The 15,188-nt window shown below is 35.8% G+C and overlaps 1 protein-coding gene across 1 annotated transcript; it reads right to left on the bottom strand.

The window, feature by feature from the left end:
* Positions 1-7,673: 7,673 nt before the first annotated feature.
* LOC120355702 lies at positions 7,674-14,987 on the bottom strand. Its single transcript, XM_039444348.1, has 5 exons — positions 14,779-14,987; positions 14,281-14,308; positions 11,879-11,992; positions 9,608-9,695; positions 7,674-7,829 (listed from the first exon to the last, which is right to left on the bottom strand). Exons 1-5 carry the CDS (start codon positions 14,833-14,835, stop codon positions 7,748-7,750), a joined length of 369 nt encoding a protein of 122 aa, XP_039300282.1. The 5' UTR covers positions 14,836-14,987; the 3' UTR covers positions 7,674-7,747.
* Positions 14,988-15,188: the final 201 nt, after the last annotated feature.

The following is a 15,188-nucleotide window of genomic DNA, read 5'->3' as shown; positions in this document are numbered from 1 at the left end:
GAGGATTTGGTAACCCGTGCTGCGCAAGGGTTCAAAAACTTGACAAACTGGAAGCTTGTCCCACTGGAATATTGAATAATGTAAGAATGGCCTATAACCATCCTCGTTTAGTTGAGAATCTAACGGAGGAATTTCAAGTTAATCAATCCAGTAGTTAAGACGTGAAGATGCATCATTCGTGAATTTTCTATTCCGTACGTGTATAAGCCAGCTCTTTTCTTTATAGATGTGAAGTAATTTACATTCAGAACACATCCACAGTTCAAGCACACAGTTAATGAAATGTGGCAACGTCGCGAACAGCTGATCAAGGTCATATCCATTTAGAGCATCGTTGGATAAGATATAGAGGTCTTCAAAGAAGTACAAAGATGAGAGAGATGGCGAATAGTGTTTACTGTAATAGAGAGAGAGAGAGCGAGTTTGAAAGAGAGTGTGTGAGTGAGAGAGTGTGAGAGTGTTAGAGGAAGAGAGAAATTCAATGATACAAACGAGTTGGAATAATTTGTTGAAGTCGAAGATTGAGATAACAAGAGTGAAAATGAAAGAAAGAAGTTAAGTAGAAGGAGAAAAAGAAGCAGTGGAAGGAGAAGAAGAGAGAGAAGAAAGAGAGAGAGAAGAAGAAGAAGAAGAAGAAGAAAGTGAAGGAGTAGAAGAAGCAGAGGAAGAAGGAGGAGAAGAAGGAGAAAAAAAGGAGAAAAAGAGGAAGAAGAGAAGTTGAAGGAGAAGCAGGGGAAGAAGAAGAAGAAGAAGAAGAAGAAGAAGAGAAGAAGAAGAAGAAGAAGAAGAAGAAGAAGAAGGAGGAGGAGAAGGAGAAGAAGAAGAAGAAAAGGAAAAGAAGAAGAAAAAGGAGAAGAAAAATCAGAAGAAAATGAACACGTGAATAATAAGTTCATTGAAGTCCAGTAACATTGAGTAACATTTTAGAAGTGGATTCTCTCTCACTCGTTCTCACACTCACTTACTCTCTCTCACTTACTCTCTCCTACTGACTCGCTCTCTCTCTTTCTCCCTCCCAACTCATTCTCTCTCCATAGTGAGGTCCACGTTGAATGGCAGTGTTTGATTAGCAATGGTATTGCTGTCCTTGTCTACCTTTCAACAAAACAGATAGCGCTATCACTTTCTCGCTTAGTTATGTTGCCCGATCGTCTTTTAACAATGAAGAATCCATTAATTATTGACAAGATATGTCATCTTAATCATGAAAATTTATCATGAAGTTTTAAAAAGATATAATATCGTGCTTCATAAAATAGAATTGATTTTGTAACCAGAATGAACAGTTAATATTACATCAATAAACCTGACAAGACAGAGGATCGGCAACGTTGTTCTCCTATCTTTCTCCACTGCCATTATAATATCGTGGACCTCACTATAGTATTGTTATACACTGTGCACTCATTCGCATAACTTTTATTCTCTCTTTCACTCTCTCTTTGTCTTTCCCTTCCTCTTTCTCTTTCTCTTCCTCATTCTCTTTCTCTTCCTCTTTCTCTTTCTCTTCCTCATTCTCTTTCTCTTCCTCTTTCTCATCCTCTTTCTCTTCCTCTTTCTCATCCTCTTTCTATTCTCCTTCCTCTTCCTCTTTCTCCTCCTCTAACCCACTATTCTTAACTATTTCTCTTTCACTTCCTCTCCTGCCAACTTATTAGTCTTTCTCACTCACTCTCTCTTCCTCCACACTCTTTCAAGGTCTTTACTTTTTCTCTTCTAGCTCTCACTCTCGTTATTACTCCCTCCTTCACACTCACTCTATCTTTCTCTCTCTTCCTTTTCCTCTTCCTCTGAGTCGCTACTCTATCACTCACTCTCTCATTCCCTCTTTCTCCTCACTCTTCAAGGACTTCACACACTCTCTCTCTCTCACTCCCTCACCCTCCTTGCATAACAATATGATTATTATCTATAGTTATTATATTAAAAATTGGTTTTTCATATCATATACAGTTCAATGATTGTTTTATTAGTCTATGTTATGTGAATTCATCAATAATTTTGCTGTATTGTAAGCTATTGTATATAAGTGTATAAGCCAGTATATATTGTAATCTACATAAATAAAGTACTCAATCAATCAATCACCGTCTTTCTCTCTATCTCTCTCTTTCTCTCTCCCACTCCTACTCACTGAACTACTTCTCTTCCTCTTCCTCTAAGTCGCTACTCTATCACTCACTCACGTTTTTTTACTCACTCCAATTCCCTCTTTCTCCTAACTCTTCAAGGATTTCAAACACTCACTCACTCTCACTCCCTCCCGTCTCTCACTCTATCTCTCCCTTACTCTCTCTCACTCGCACTCTCTCACTCTCTCTCTTTCTCTCCCTCTTCTTCTCACTCATTCATGACCTTCTCACACACACACACACACACACACACACACACACACACACAACACACACACACACACAACACACACACACACACCACACACACACTCTCTATATGCGCTCTCTTCTCTCTCTCTCTCTCACTATCTCTCACTCTTGTATTGTTCTTATTCACAGTGCATTCATTCAAATTATCATAATAGTTCACATCCTCCTGAAACCGTTTCGTAGTTTATCACATCCAGCTAAAACCGACTGTGGCCGGCGGCAGTAGCACACACTTTGAAAGCGGTTCTCGTGTTTAGCTAACAATTTCTCGTGTAGCCAGCAATTATTTCCCGTGTAACAATAACAAACTACTAGTGTTTTGGCCAACAACAGTTGTTTTGTTGTTGAAATTGTTGTTAAAAGTGGTCCCGTGTTGTCGGAGTGCTTTGAAGTGGAGGTGTTGTGTTATGAAATAACGGATTACAGCGTTGATTTGTCGGGTGAGTTTTGCTTGATAAATTGAAATTGTCATGGAAATTGTGTTATAGTGAGGTCCACGTTATAATGGCAGTGGAGAAAGATAGGGGAACAACGTTGCCGATCCTCTGTCTTGTCCATTCCTTCTATAGGGGATTTTTGGAATACATACTGCAAATTTATTGTTAGAATTTATCATTTTCATGGGATAGAATAATCTACTCATGAATGGAATGCATATACCTTCTTTATTTGACTCATTTTCCTACATCTAGAATAAAAAGATAATGGAAGTTCAAATAAGAAGATGGTATATAGAATAGGAAGATAATACCTATATATATATGGAAATTAGTCAACGTTCAGTCTGTTATCCTCAAACTGTTCAAAATTGTCTAGAGGACAGTCACAGCGAGGATTACATGGGCTGCCAACCTTGGAAAACGAAAATTCTCAAAACTACATACAAAAGTCATAATAATTGTAAAAGAAACAATTATTGTGCGGCAATTTGCCGCGGGCGCGACTACTGGCGTTTTAATAAAATATAATTGATTATTTCAAACGAGAATGATCAGTTGATTGACCGAACTAAGTGAGGTCTAAGATTCAAGTCGAAGGTTTTTGCATTTCTCTTCATGTTAATATGTTGCGCATTTACGGCGAAACGCCTTAATAGATCATCATGAAATTCGACAGGAATGTTCCTTTTTAAATTGCGCCTTGAAATATGAACAACCTTTTGGGAATTTTGAATTTCAAGGATAATATAAAAGGGAAAGGAGCCTCCTTCATACGTAAATATTGGACTCAAAATCAGAGTATAGAATTATTCATCATGAATCAGCTGTTGAGTGGATTATAAATTGCATGCCATGACGCAAGCAATTTAATATCTCAATGTAACTTGGTAAAAAATCAGCTACTGTGTGGACTATTAATTGCATGCATTTTTCATGAACTACTATTGATAGCATGCAATAACGCATGCAATTAATAACATAGTATTGTCTCTCGACCTTCCTCTGCTTTGAACTCGGGCTGTCCTGTTACCAGAATGTCTTGAAGGAGATTAGCTTTCGATGTTAGCATTTTTGATACACCAACCCCAACAGCCATTAGCCGATTTCACACCGATATCTCGCCGACACGACATATCAACAGAATTTACTCTGATGGACAGTATACGAGGAGGCTGTGGTTTAGAGCTGCGCGAAGTCTACTGTTCACAGAACTACTAGTATCACATCAATAAACCTGTATCAGCTACCTTCTTTAGAAGGCATTGACAAGACAGAGGATCGGCAACGTTGTTCTCCTATCTTTCTCCAGTGACACTATAACGTGGACTTCACTTTGGGCAGGTGTGTGGGGTGATGAGGAGTCCATTGAGGGAATTGCCGGTCCCACAGACCAGAAGTGTCTCAAATATCCCCGGTCTGCCAGACCAGACCAGAAGGGGTTCGAAGCAATCGTCGATATTGAATTTATTCCATGCTCCGCCAGGGTTTGATTAGAAACTTGACAAACTGGAAACTTGATGTACTGGAGTCTTGGAGGATCATTCATTGACCGAGCGAAGTGAGGTCTAAGAATGAAGTCGACGGTTTTGCATTTCTCTTTATGTTTATTGACCGAGCGAAGTGAGGTCTGAGATCCAAGTCGACGGTTTGGCATTTCTCTCAATGTTTAAATGTTTGAATGTTTATATGTTGCGCATTTACGGCGAAACACTGTGCTATTTTTCCATGAAATTCGACAGGTATGTTCCTTTTTTTATTGCGCGTCGACGTATATACAAGGTTTTTGGAAATTTTGCATTTCAAGGATAATATGAAAGGAAATATGGAGCCTCCTTCATACGCCAATATCAGAGTAAAAATCAGACTATAAAATCATTTATCATAAATCAGCTGACAAGTGATTACACAGATGTGTGGAGAAGCCAGTCTATTACTGTATCTCCATAAGGTCCATTGTTTCAATCAGGTACTTGTAGATGAGAATACTGTGTGAGGTCTACTGTTCATAGAACTACTAGTATGTTTATATTTTTGTTAATTTCATTTCCGCATTTACAGCGAAACGCAGCAATAGATTTTCATGAAATTTGACAAGTTTGTTCAAATTTTTGAATTTCGCGTCGACGTATACAAACAGTTTTTGAAATTTCGCATTTTAAGGATAATACAAAGGGAGAAGGAGTCCCCTTTGAACGCCAATATTACCGTAAATTCAGACTTCAGAATTATTCATTATAAATCAGCTGTCTAGTGGACTCTAATACTACCCGTTCAGAAACATCGAACATCTTGAAAATTTATCTTTCCATCAACGTTAGTGGACAGTTGTCTACTAGCTTTGTCTTTCCATAAGCTAAGCCATGACTCTAGTTTGAAGTTATTGATAGGATTTTTTTTTCGTTTTTCTTTTTTATCTGATGATAAAAATTGCAACGGATATTATTGAAAAGAAATGATTTCTAAAATCTTGAAAAGTGAGAAATGAAGTTTGAAGGGAATCAGCATTATGGTAGTTATTTTGATAATTTCACACACCGATTTTTCGCCAACACGGCAACACAGAATGTTCTCTGATGGGTTGATTGGATTGGCGGATCGACGGCAGCCATACCTGATAACAGCGCTCACACTCACATTCCGGGACGACACGTCACAGTACGATAGGACAGGAAGCTCTATGTTTATTTAGGATTTTTTCTAGACATTTTAAATTGATAAATTATTTAATTATTTTTGAGAAAACATAACAAAAGGTCAATGCAACTTATTGAGCGCGAGGTCTACTGCTCACAGAACTACTAGTAGAACAAGCGTTCTCACTTTTGACTCACTGAAGGCCAAAGTCGTTGTCCGTCTGTTTGTATGTTCTACAATAACTTAAGAAACAATTTGAGCTTCAAACTTTGAACACGTATTTCTTTACGTCATCCTTTTCCAGGATATAAATAAAATTGAAATTACAAAGGGAAAAAATTCTTGTGATTTTATCATTTAGTCAGCTGAAGAATTCATTGCATGTAATTATTGTCCGAACGTAGTGAGGTCTATGTTCTGACTCGGATTTTCTTTTCATTTCATTTATTTATCGTCAGATTACATCAATTTTTGAGTAACACTCATTTGACTGGTGACATGTCAATACTAGAACAAAATTATATTTAAAAGACTTGGTTCTAACTTCTTGAAAGTAAAATAAATAAATACACTCTATGATGTATCTCATCAAATTCACATGGAAATGAAAGTCACAAAAAGTTAAGTTACACTCTACAGCCCCTTCTCACAAATTAAAATTCGGCAGCAGAGTATAGGGCTTTCTCTACTAGCATTTTTCTGACTGTTAGTTTGAATTTGTTTATTGAATCCAGATTTCTGATGGCTGCAGGTAATTTATTAGAATAACGTATTCCAGAGTAGAATGGAGTTTTTTCTAGAGCTGTGTGCCTATGTACTGTCTGTCTGTATGTATGTATGTAACGCGATTACGGCCAAACGCGTTGATAGAACTCTATGAGATTTGGCAGGAATATTCCTTTTACAACTGTGCGTCGATGTATAAGTACACAAGGTTTTTTGGAATTTTGCATTTTTAGGAATATATGAGAAGAAAATGAATTCTTCCATACTCTGATATCACTATATAATATTATATCATCTACTCTGAAGATAGGATTAAACAGACTATAGAATTATTCATAATAAATCAGCTGACAAGTAGTGGATTACACAGATGTCGAGAACCCGTGTCTATTTCTATAATAGACTATAAAAGTCTATAGTTTCAATCAAATACCTTCAAAAGTACTGCATCTTCAAGGTCTTTGGATTGAATATTCCGTTCTGCAGTAATGGTAGTATTATGCGTGCCCATCAGTATCAATATCCTCACATTTGAAAAAATATAATTTGATAGATGATTAAAAATAATGAAATGAACTAGATAATGCTGAAGAAAATATAATATTTTTGATTGGGAGAAATTAATGTTCCCCTGAGAAAACTATTTCATTTCGATAGCTTGATGATATACGAATCCAGGAACTTGGGTTTATTTTCAGCCTTTGCATGGCCTTAAACAGCTGGAGTCAGAAAATTGACTTTCCGAAACGGGGCGTAGTCGCCGTTTTTACGATAATCTTCATTTTCTCATTTCTATAATTGGAAACGTTTTTCCTTGACGAAATGGAACATACCTGGATAATTCAAAATAGCTGAAACTTCACACCATCTTCTCTTTATCTAATTTTTGTTCATTTTTCTAGTTTTTCGAAATTCAATTGAAACGTTGACTGCCACTACGCCCCGTCACGGAAAGCCAATTTTCTCACTCCAGCTGTTTAAAGTCGTTAAACTCAGCTGAATCCCGTGCTCGGAAACCGGTCCTCAGCTGTTTCCAAAATTTCTACCAATTCTTTATTATTCAAAGATCACAATATTGCAGTTTCCTAGTGAGTTCTCCAATCCGGGGGGAAACCGGCCCTTAGCTGTTTCCAAAATTTTCATCAATTCTGTATTATTTGAAGCTGCGGGTTCCAAAGATCACGATATCGCAGTTTTCTAGCGAGTTCTCCAACCCAGGGGGTCACTAGCTTTTTTTGTTGCGTAAAGCCACTATTTTTGAGCAGTGCTCAAGTGAAATGCAACATGTCGGTTCGTCAGAGCCGGTTGCAGAAACGCCGGTTACATTTGAATCGTCATTAATTCCACGAGAACCAGTCAGAGAAGCCGTCTTATTAGAAAGACCTTTTCTGATTGGTTCCTGTGAAATTAATCACGGTTAGAATTTAACCGGCTTTCATGCAACCGGCTCTAAGACTTTGATAGGTGGATAAGAGAGTATCCCAATATCTTCAGATAAAGATTCAGTTTTATTTATTCTGAATGCATTACTCAGGAAAGAGCAGAATCAACTTTTGATTAGAATCATTTGGTTCTCCTAGCTTGACGGACTGCTTCCATTTGTTGTCTCAGGAGAGCACGTTCGTAAGCCAGTTTGTTGTTGAACCTGTTCAAACACAAAAGCATCATAGAATAGTAGCTTATAGAACAGTTTTATAATAGGGGTTTTCAAAGCACGAGTTAGATGTAGATTCAAGTCTCACCAGAGTCTTGAAGACCTTATAAAACTGTTGTAAACACTATTCTATCTACGACCATTTAAGTACATTGCTGACATGATGTAAGGTTGGAAATTAACCAACTTGTCTTGATTGAGATAACAATAAGTGAAAAGGTACTCAAAAAGTGCACCGTGAACTTGAAATACTGAAAACAAGACAATCTGAGAACTTGAATAATTGAAAACTTGACAAAATGAGAGCATGACATACGGGGAACTTTATAAACTGAAATCTTGATGAATTGGAAGCTTGTCAAATTGAATACTTGATTCAGTGGTAATTGTCAAACTGTAACCTGCTGCCAGAATCAGGAACCGTGGATGGAAAATTATTATTAAAAATTATTCGTATCTCTGGTGTTCATTAATAATACATATAAAATCACAATAATTATATATAAATAATAATATAAATGGATATAATTCATTTTTTCGCACAATTATTCATATATAATGCACAATACAATCTACATTTATATAAAAGCGAAATGGCACTCACTCACTGACTGACTGACTGACTGACTCACTCACTCATTTGCAGAACTAAAAATCTACCGGACCAAAAACGTTCAAATTTGGTAGGTATGTTCACTTGGCCCTTTAGAGGCGCACTAGGAAATCTTTTGGCAATATTCTAACTCTAAGGGTTGTTGTTAAGGGTTTGAAGTTCAGCATGAAGAATCTTCTTCTTCAAATCTCTTAATTATAATTGAAATTTCCATATCATATTATGTTACTATAGAACTATAATCTAGATAGAGTACTTCTCCGAAACAGTTGTTAACTGGCAACTAAATTAATAATTTTGTCAGGTTGGCATCAAGTTGAGTTGACTTTGTTAGGCTGGCACCAAGTTGAAGATTTGAATGCATTTATCGCGGAAAAATTGATTGGGCACTGCTACTTCAATCCTGGGAATATTATATTACTAGCCGTCAGGCTCGCTTCGCTCGCCATATCCGTTTAGCCAGACGTTTAGTCTGGACCCTTGACTGGATTGTCCTAACATATGATAAAAATGCTCAAATGAAAAATGATGGCGAGCGAAGCGAGCCTGCTGATCTCATTCTTGGACGATTCAGTCTGGGGTCCAGGGGGCGGAGCCCCCTGGCTAGACGGATATGGCGAGCGAAGCGAGCCTGACAGCTAGTAATTTATATAAAATCTCACATGGTTTCCAAGCTTAATAATATATTAATCTATTAATTGATCATATTTCTACAATATTGAAAAACGATTTAGCAACCTTGTGGAACAAGAAAAGTGTAGCGTTATCTGCTTTCTCGTATGATAAACAAGGATAGCAACTCAGTTTAAAGATAGAACTGTAGAATTATGACTGTTGCTTATCACTTTTTGCTTTTTTCATAGGATGTTTAAGACTGTTTTCTACTACTTTCCATGTTATGTTTGTTCGTATTATATTGACGATGTTCCTGATATGCCGGTACATGATCATGAATAAAGAATTTCCCAATTCAATTTAACACCAATAAATTATAATCAAATACTGCTATTATAACGTTTACCACACTTCATATGAGAATAAATTCTAGTTATCGTATTTTATAGATACTAGAGAAATAGTATAAATAAAGGAAGCAACTCTCAAAAAATTAATAAATTGTACTGCCCATCATCTAAATATTGGATAGCATACTTACAATCGTTGTATGGGGTTTCTTCCAAATTCTTCCTTGGATATTGAGTCTCCATTCCCCATGATATCCGATAATACTCCTAGAATCGCATCTGCAAAATTTCAATGCCAATTTGATTACACGAAAAATAAAGTGGTATCCCAGATCACAGTATTTTATTCAATTGGATAAGGAGTAGGCCTATACAGCATTCTACAAATTAAAATGAAAGTGTACTAATCTATTTATTTGTATCTAGCTTGCCCGGCGAACTTCGTACCGCCAAAAAGTCAATGTATCTTATGTCACACTTGAAACATGAGCTTCCTAAATCATACATATTGCTACACATTGTAACCAGTGTATCAATTTTTCTATGAGCTTCCTCTATACAAACACATTCTACAACAATGTAGGTATGCCGTATGATGTTCCATGAATAGGATTTGAACATTATTTCTGAAAAATACAGAAGGAAAATTGAAATTTGGGCTTCGAGGTGCACGAGATTGATATATTTAGAATCTATGTGGAGAATTTGGAGATCTGAATCATTCCCGTTTTTTCTGTATGCAATTCACAAGTTGACATGTTTTGATGCGAACAAACACAACCCTAAGCTCTCTTATTATATAGAAGACTTGCACTACTCGAGCTAAAAGGTTTCAATTGAAAACTTGACAAACTAAAAATTTGACCTACTAAAGTCTTTAATAATTTGAAATAGTCCTATAGCCATCTTTGGTAAATTGAGAATTTATATGCTAAATCTCAAGTCAATCAGTCCAGTAGTTCAGACGTGATGATGCGTCATTCGTGAATTTCCAATCCCGTACATTTATAAGCCAATTCTTTACTCCATCAAATGAGAGATTATATATTTGAAAAACAATGTAGGCTAAATACATGAGTTAGTATATAAGTTTGTTATAACATTTCAAATACTATACAGAGTGAGTCATATGTATGGGAACCCTACAAAAATTTGGAGATGGTTGTAGATATAATACTGTTACTTTCAGGATAAGTTATTGGTCAAATACTCTACCTTTTGACGTACAACTGAATTTCAACCCCTCATAAGGGACTGACTTAGTTGTTGTTGCTCGAATATTTTAAATACTTATTATGTGGTACATCATTTTAAAGGCCTTTTTAAAACAAGGAAGATGGCATCAATAAAAATGTTCTATGATACTTTTATCCAAAATGGCGGCAGATTGAACTTTATAAATAATTTCTTAGAAAACTTAAACTTCAATTAGCCGCCATTTTTAATGAAAATATCATAGAACATTTTAATTGATGTTATATCAATTGGATTGATGAGGTCTTTAAAATTATGTACCAAACAATGGCTGTTTACATCTATATATATAAAAGCGAAATGGCACTCACTCACTGACTAACTCACTCACTCACTCGCAAAACAAAACATCTACTGGACCAAAAACGTTCAAATTTGGTAGGTATGTTCAGTTGGCCATTTAGAGGCGCAATAAGAACGGATTTGGAAAAAATTCCAAAGATACGCTCAAAATCTGCGTTTTTCCAGCGTTTTTTAGCGTTTTCTCAGCTTTATCAGGGAACAAATAAACAGAAAATGTTCAAATTCACTGCAAAAGCTCAGCTGGGGTGTAATAATGTTGTGTCAGAAGGAATTTGAAATAACGCCAAAAATACGCCCAAAATTAGCGGTTTTTTGCGTTTTCTCAGTTCTCTCATCAAGTAATAGACAGAAAATGTTCAAATTTGCTGCAGAGGTTAAGCTAGGGTCTAAAATTTTGTAATGAAGTGATTTGAATATTTCATCAAAGATACGCCCAAAATCAGTGTTTTTAAAACGTTTTTCTAAGCTTTTCTGCGTTTTCTCAGTACTTTGAGTTTCTGATGGAATGAAGCATGCTCAAATGAAAAATGCCCGCTGATCTCATTTTTGTTCGATCCAGCCGGGGGTCCAGGGGGCGGAACCCCCTGGCTAGACGGATATAGCGAGCGAAGCGAGCCTGACGGCTAGTTTAAAATATTAGATTTACAACCCCCAAGTCACCCCCTTATAGTGGTTGAAATTCAGTTGTGTGTCAAAAGGTAGAGTATTTGACCAATAACTTACCCTGAGAGTTACAGTATTATATCGACAACAGTCTCCAATTAATCGAAAGGTTCCACATACATTAATTTATGATTCACTCTGTATATTCGATCGGGTTTAAAAGTTCAGAGATTTTCGTGTAACTGGATGCAGAACTGTGATCAGCATTATACCATAGAATTAATACAAGCTTCGAAACTCACTTTTTTCGCCCTCTCCATTGAAAAGATTATTGAAGTTGTTATCCATGCCTCCAGAAAGCCGGTTAATGTCTCCATCAGTGATAGTTTGCCCATTACGGGAAAAATTGGAAAAATCTGTGAAAATGGAGAAAAAGTTATTCTCAAGAAAATATTGAAATCAATATTGAAATTATTACGAACTTGTACCAAGAGGAGAAATTCCATAAGGAGATGATGTGTAGTGTGGTCCAAGCTATAATGGCAGTGGATAAGATAGAAGAATAGCGATGCCGATTCTCTGTTAAATATAATTAATTAATGCAGAGAATCGGCATCGCTATTCTTCTATCTTTATCCACTGCCATTATAGCTTGGACCACACTACACATCATCTCCTTATGAATTTCTCCTCTTGGTACAAGTTCGTAATAATTTCAATATTGATTTCAATATTTTCTTGAGAATAACTTGTTCTCCATTTTTCACAGATTTTTCCAATTTTTCCCGTAATGGGCAAACTATCACTGATGGAGACATTAACCGGCTTTCTGGAGGCATGGATAACAACTTCAATAATCTTTTCAATGGAGAGGGCGAAAAAAGTGAGTTTCGAAGCTTGTATTAATTCTATGGTATAATGCTGATCACAGTTCTGCATCCAGTTACACGAAAATCTCTGAACTTTTAAACCCTATCGAATATACAGACTGAATCATAAATGTATGTGGAACCTTTCGATTAATTGGAGACTGTTGTCGATATAATACTGTAACTCTCAGGGTAAGTTATTGGTCAAATACTCTACCTTTTGACACACAACTGAATTTCAACCACTAATAAGGGGGTGACTTGGGGGTTGTAAATCTAATATTTTAAACTAGCCGTCAGGCTCGCTTCGCTCGCTATATCCGTCTAGCCAGGGGGTTCCGCCCCCTGGACCCCCGGCTGGATCGAACAAAAATGAGATCAGCGGGCATTTTTCATTTGAGCATGCTTCATTCCATCAGAAACTCAAAGTACTGAGAAAACGCAGAAAAGCTTAGAAAAACGTTTGAAAAACACTGATTTTGGGCGTATCTTTGATGAAATATTCAAATCACTTCATTACAAAATTTTTAGACCCTAGCTTAACCTCTGCAGCAATTTGAACATTTTCTGTCTATTACTTGATGAGAGAACTGAGAAAACGCTAATTTTGGGCGTATTTTTGGCGTTATTTCAAATTCCTTCTGACACAACATTATTACACCCAAGCTGAGCTTTTGCAGTAAATTTGAACATTTTCTGTTTATTTGTTCCCTGATAAAGCTGAGAAAACGCTAAAAAACGCTGGAAAAAACGCAGATTTTGAGCGTATCTTTGGAAATTTTTCCAATCCGTTCTTATTGCGCCTCTAAATGGCCAACTGAACATACCTACCAAATTTGAACGTTTTTGGTCCAGTAGATGTTTTGTTTTGCGAGTGAGTGAGTGAGTTAGTCAGTGAGTGAGTGCCATTTCGCTTTTATATATATAGATGTAAACAGCCATTGTTTGGTACATAATTTTAAAGACCTCATCAATCCAATTGATATAACATCAATTAAAATGTTCTATGATATTTTCATTAAAAATGGCGGCTAATTGAAGTTTAAGTTTTCTAAGAAATTATTTATAAAGTTCAATCTGCCGCCATTTTGGATAAAAGTATCATAGAACATTTTTATTGATGCCATCTGCTTTGTTGAATGATAGACAAGGATGCCATTGCTAATCGAACAGTGTCATTATAACGTGGACCTCACTATAGAATACATGTATCTATAATATATTCTAGACGTTGGCTTAGAGGAGCAGAGGTCTCAAATTCGAGTCACAGTGAGGCGAGATATATTCCTTCTTGTAAAATCATGCATAATTCATCTCAATTTCTATTCTGAGTAGTTTTTATTATTATTGAATGAAAAAAAATAAGAAATTGTCAAAAACCACAGATTTATTGATACTTAGAAAGACCGGTTTCGGTTATTACACCATTGTCAATCTCTGATAAACTATAAACTGATAGTTGATCGGAGATTGACAATGGTGTAATAACCGAAACTGGTCTTTCTAAGTATCAATAAATCTGTGGTCTATAAACTATCAGTTTATAGTTTATCAGAGATTGACAATGGTGTAATAACCGAAACCGGTCTTTCTAAGTTCAATAAATCTTTGATTTTTGACAATTTATTATTCTTTTTCATTCAATATGAATAATTACACAATATCAACTTCCCAACTACACAAAAAGTTTTTATTCAATATACTGTATTCCAATTCAGTACTATCATTCATCCATAGTCGCGTACATTGAAGCCATAGGATTAATATTTTCCATGAATCAATATTTGATATTTATTATATTATTTTCTATCAATAATTTTATAAGTTTTGCTCACCAAACCTGCCCGCTGAACATAATTGAGCCTGAAACATAGAAATTCTCACATTATTTTCCAAAGATTATGCTATTTCAGTTTCATATGTATATTATTAATTCATACAACGAAGGTTTCATCAAAAATTATAGGGAGAGAATAATTAAGGTAGCCTTGTACTATTCCTCTCCCAAATTCAGATAAGGTTACACATAGTCCCAATTAGATTAAGTCTTGTAGTTTTCCACTTCACAAAATTCCCAGTCCCTAATTATTTCCACGATGTAGATTTTAAAATTAAGATGTTTCAAAACCAAACATAGAAAAAAAATCCTATCTACTTTGTCGAATGATAGACAAGGATGGCAGCATGTTAATCAAATACTGTCATCATAAATAGGACCTTACTATAGTTTCGAATCATGATCTCAAGGCATTAATCTAGCACAAGGCTGGGATAAGAGAAGGCTTCATCATCAGAAAAAAGGCACATTTTTTCAGAAATGAGGTTCAACTCACCGAGAATGTAGTAAGAATTAGAAGGGTGTAAATCACTCGACTTTTCATTGGAAACATTTTCGGCAAAATTGTCACAAAAGGAAATTTTAATTTAAAACCCGATAGAATTTGAAATTGAGGTGAAAAAGTGACTTAACAAAAAAATATTGTCAAATGAATTTGAAATATCTAAATACTAAGAGCTGCTCGATACATTAAGTAGTGAACTTAGACCTATATATAGTGAATTTTTCAATAATTAAAACCTATAAATTATTCTTGAACAAATACTGAGGATACAGATAATTTTATAGTGGGGTTCATGTTATAATGGCAGTGAAGAGAGATAGCAGAACATCATAGCCGATCTTCTATACTGTCAATGCCTTCCATAGACGGTAGCTGATACAGGTTTATTGATGTAATATTAA

This window comes from Nilaparvata lugens, unplaced genomic scaffold (genome assembly GCF_014356525.2).
Source record: "Nilaparvata lugens isolate BPH unplaced genomic scaffold, ASM1435652v1 scaffold4333, whole genome shotgun sequence".
Lineage (NCBI taxonomy): Eukaryota > Metazoa > Arthropoda > Insecta > Hemiptera > Delphacidae > Nilaparvata > Nilaparvata lugens.
This window is presented reverse-complemented; position numbering and strand designations above follow the sequence as displayed.